The sequence below is a fragment of the Callithrix jacchus genome, chromosome 15 (genome assembly GCF_049354715.1).
Source record: "Callithrix jacchus isolate 240 chromosome 15, calJac240_pri, whole genome shotgun sequence".
NCBI lineage: Eukaryota > Metazoa > Chordata > Mammalia > Primates > Cebidae > Callithrix > Callithrix jacchus.
Window position 1 is genome coordinate 99,425,907 of NC_133516.1, and position 4,170 is coordinate 99,430,076.

General features: G+C 38.3%; 1 protein-coding gene across 8 annotated transcripts in view; it reads left to right on the top strand.

Annotated features, from left to right (window-relative positions):
- Nucleotides 1-4,170, top strand: part of HHLA2 (HHLA2 member of B7 family) — an 87,409-nt gene that overhangs the window by 81,298 nt on the left and 1,941 nt on the right. For 7 of the 8 annotated variants that reach the window (XM_078352278.1, XM_078352279.1, XM_078352277.1 and 4 more), the window contains one exon: nt 3,414-3,478. In XM_078352278.1, the coding sequence (XP_078208404.1) occupies nt 3,414-3,478 (65 nt within the window). Of the gene's footprint in view, nt 1-2,687; nt 2,797-3,413; nt 3,479-4,170 lie in introns of all 8 variants that reach the window. The other variant, XR_008476907.2, reaches the window with a different exon arrangement.

Consider the following 4,170-nt stretch of genomic DNA (forward strand, 5'->3'; position numbering starts at 1 on the left):
GTATTTATAGTATTCCCTGATGGTAGCTTGTATTTCTGTGAGATCAGTGGTGATATTCCCTTTATCATTTTTTATTTTGTCAATTTGATTCTACTCTGTTTTATTCTTTATTAGTGTGGCTAGCAGTCTATCTATTTTGTTAATCTTTAAAAAAAAAACAGCTCCTGGGTTGACAGACACCTCATATATGAGATCTCCAGTTGGCATTGGACTGGTGCCCCCTGGGATGAAGCTTCCAGAGGAAGGAGAAGGCATCAATATTTGCTGTTCTGCAGGCTGCACCAGGGATAACTCTGCAAACAGGGTTGGAGTGGACCTCCAGCACACTGCAGGAGACCTGCAGAAAAGGGGCCTAACTGTTAGAGGAAAAACTAAGAAAAAGCAATAACATCAACATCAACACAAAAGACCCTCACACAAAGCCCCATCCAAAGGTCATCAGCCTCAAAGATCAAAAGTAGATAAATACATGAGGATGAGGAAAAACAAGCACAAAAATGCTAAAAATTCCAAAAACCAGAATGGACAGAGAATGAGTTTGATGAATTAACAGAAGTAGGCTTCAGAAAGTGGGTAATAATGGACTCCTCTGATCTAAAGGACCATGTTCTAACTCAATGCGAGGAAGCTAAGAACCTTGACAAAAGATTACAGGAACTGCTAACTAAAATAACCAGTTTAGGGAGAAACTAAACCCTGACCTGATGGAGCTGAAAAACACCACATGAGAACTTCACGAAGCCTGCATAAATATCGATAGCCACATCGATCAAATGGAAGAAAGGATATCAGAGATTGGAAATCAACTTACTGAAATAAGGTGTGAAGACAAGATTAGAGAAAAAGAGTGAAAAGGAAAGAACAAACCCTCCAAGAAATATGACACTATGTGAAAAGACCACACCTACAATTGACTGGCATCCCTGAAAGTGATGGGGAGAATGGAAGCAAGTTGGAAAACACACTTCAGGGTATTATTCTGGAGAACTTCCCCAACCTAGCAAGACAAGCCAACATTCAAATTCAGGACATACAGAGAACACCACTAAGATATTCCTTGAGAAGGGCAACCTCAAGACAGATAATCATTAGATTCTCCAAGGTTGAAATGAAGGAAAAAATGTTAAGGGTAGTCAGAAAGAAAGAGAGGGTTACCCATAAAGAGAAGCCCATCAGGCTAACAGCAGATCTCTCTGCAGAAACCCTAGAAGTCAGAAGAGAGAGTAAGGGCCAATATTCAACATCCTTAAAGAAGTTTCAACCTAGAATTTCATATCCAGCCAAACTAAGCTTTGTAAGTGAAGGAGAAATAAAATCCTTTACAGAGAAGCAAATGCTGAGGGATTGTGTCACCGCCAGGCCTGCCTTACAAGAGCTCCTGAAGGAAGCACTGAATATGGAAAGGAAAAACTGATACCAGCCACTGGAAAAGCATACCATAATATAAAGACCAAGGACACTATAAGGAAACCGCATCAACTAATGTGCAAAATAACCAGCTAGCAGCATGATGACATAATCAAATTCACACATAACAATATAAACCTTAAATGTAAATGAGCTAAATGTCCCAATTGAAAGACACAGACTGGCAAAATGGATAAAGAGTCAAGACCTATCAGTGTGCTGTGTTCAGGAGACCCATCTCATGTGCAAAGACCCATATAGGCTCAAAATAAAGGGATGGAGGAATATTTCCCAAGCAAATGGAAAGCCAAAAAAAAGCAGAGGTTGCAAACCTAGTCTCTGGTAAAACAGCCTTTAAACCAACAAAGATCAACAAAGACAAAGAAGGGCATTACATAATGGTAAAAGGATCAGTGCAACAAGAGCTAACTATCCTAAATATATATGCACCCAATACAGGAGCACCCAGATTCATAAAGCAAGTTCTTAGAGACCTACAAAGAGACTTAGACTCCCGCACAATAATAGTGGGTGACTTTAATAGTCCATTGTCAATATTAGACAGAGCAATGAGACAGAAAATTAACAGGGATATTCAGGACTTGAACTCAGCTCTGGACCAAGAAGACCTAATAGACACCTACACCTCTTCACCCCAAATCAGCAGAATATACATTTTTCTCAGCACCACATCACACTTATTCTAAAATTGACCGCATAATTGGAAGTAAAACACTCCTCAGAAAATGCAAAAGAATAGAAATCATAAAAAACTGTCTCTCAGACCACAGTGAAATCAGATTAGAATTCAGGATTAAGAAACTCACTCAAAACCATACAACTACAAGGAAACTGAACAACCTTCTCTGGAGTGACTATTCAGTAAATAATGAAATCAAGGCAGAAATCAATAAGTTCTTTGAAACCAATGAGAACAATGATACAATGTACCAGAATCTCTGGGACACAGCTAAAGCAGTGTTATGGGGGAAATTTATAGCACTAAATGCCCACAATGGAAAGCAGGAAAGATCTAAAATCAACATTCTAACATCACAATTAGAACTGGAGAAGCCAGAGCAAACAAATTCAAAAGCTAGCAGAAGTCAAAAAATAACTAAAATCAGAGCAGAACTGAAGGAGATAGAGGCATGAAAAACCTTTCAAAAAATCAGAGTGACTTTCAACTGAAGGACACAGCCAGGTCAAGGTGAACTTACATGGGAAAAAGCTTGGAGAGTGAATACCTAATTTCACTCTTCCCTGTCTCTGATCTCCAGCCCAACTAGAAGCCAGGAGGAGCAGACATCTTGCTGATGGAGCTCAATGAGGTCAGCCTCCATGGCTGAGAGAAGAATTCTGGTTCTGAGGAGCAGTCAAAAGATATGGGTAAAAACTCTGTCACAGTATTGGCCACTTTAAAAAATAGATTCCATACTTCTGCAGTGAGATGGCCTGAAAATATATTTGAAGCAGTTACATGAAAAGCCACAAAACCTTTCCTAGCTCCAGCTCCCTGGTTGTAGTTTCATGACTGTGGTTTATGTTTTATTTTTAAATTCCCTTTTCTATTACTGTTTTAAAATACACTTTGTCTAGGATATGTATTAAAGGGCCATATTTTAGGAAAGTCCAAAAGGAGGCATTCTTTGAGAAATGACATATCCCTTTCTCCTTAACCACCACTCTCCTCCCCTCTTTGGCTATACATTTCCATTGTTAGCAGTTGATAGAAACCAGGCCAAGGATCACAAGGAGCCAGGAACTGTGGGGCTGACTGAACTGCCTTTATTCCCCTGCTCTGGGGCACTTGGATCAACCATACACATTTGCTGCTGCTTCTAATGATGTGTTTTGACACTGAATGCATTTTTCATGTTGTTTGTTAAAGACTTGAAGGGAGAATAAGATGATTTTAATAACATAAGTACATTGAGATAAGACTAAGGGAGAATTTTGGTGTTTGCAAAGAAATTATTTTAAGTTATTTTAATTTTTTCCTTTAGAAAGAGATCCTGTCTGTGCTGATGCGAGAGCTACCAATGCATCTGGTAATGAAAATGAGAGCATGGTAAGGCATTAATTCCTTTATCAAACCATTTATAGTATGAAAATGCTTCTTTAACAGGGTAATCGAAGTTCTGACTGATTCACATATTATCACGCAAGACGTTTATACAGAAAACAACAGGAGGGGTTGCAGGATAATATAGCGAGGAAAATACAATTAGGCTTTTCCCCATGTCTATAATTAAACTGGCTGTACTTGCTTAAATACATGGCGGTTCTTCTTGTCTCTATTGTTATTTGTAGAGATCTCCAATGGCATTTTGCACATGAGGGTGAGGCAATGTACTTATTCTTCTGATAGAGGCATGAAACATGACATTGTATACAAGTGAAAGGAAACACAACTATGATTCAGTTGGGAATTATAGTTTGATTGTACACTTCCTTTTTACCACATTCCTTTTATTTTTTATGTGTTCCATTAATTGGAATACAAATAAGTGCCCGCAGTATGGTAAACCTGTTTTTCCCACTGTTAATAACCATGAAACAGCTAGTAAAGAGACTAAAATTAACTGATAAGACTCAGATTTATTTTATAATGGTCTCATGGATCTTTAATTACAGATGCAAGCAATCGCCTAAAGCTTCTTACCTCCCACCCCAAAACACTACTATTGTTAAATATTTAAGATATAAATGGTTATTCTGACTTGAGCAACGATGCTTAGAGTCTATTTTTCTTGGTTCTAG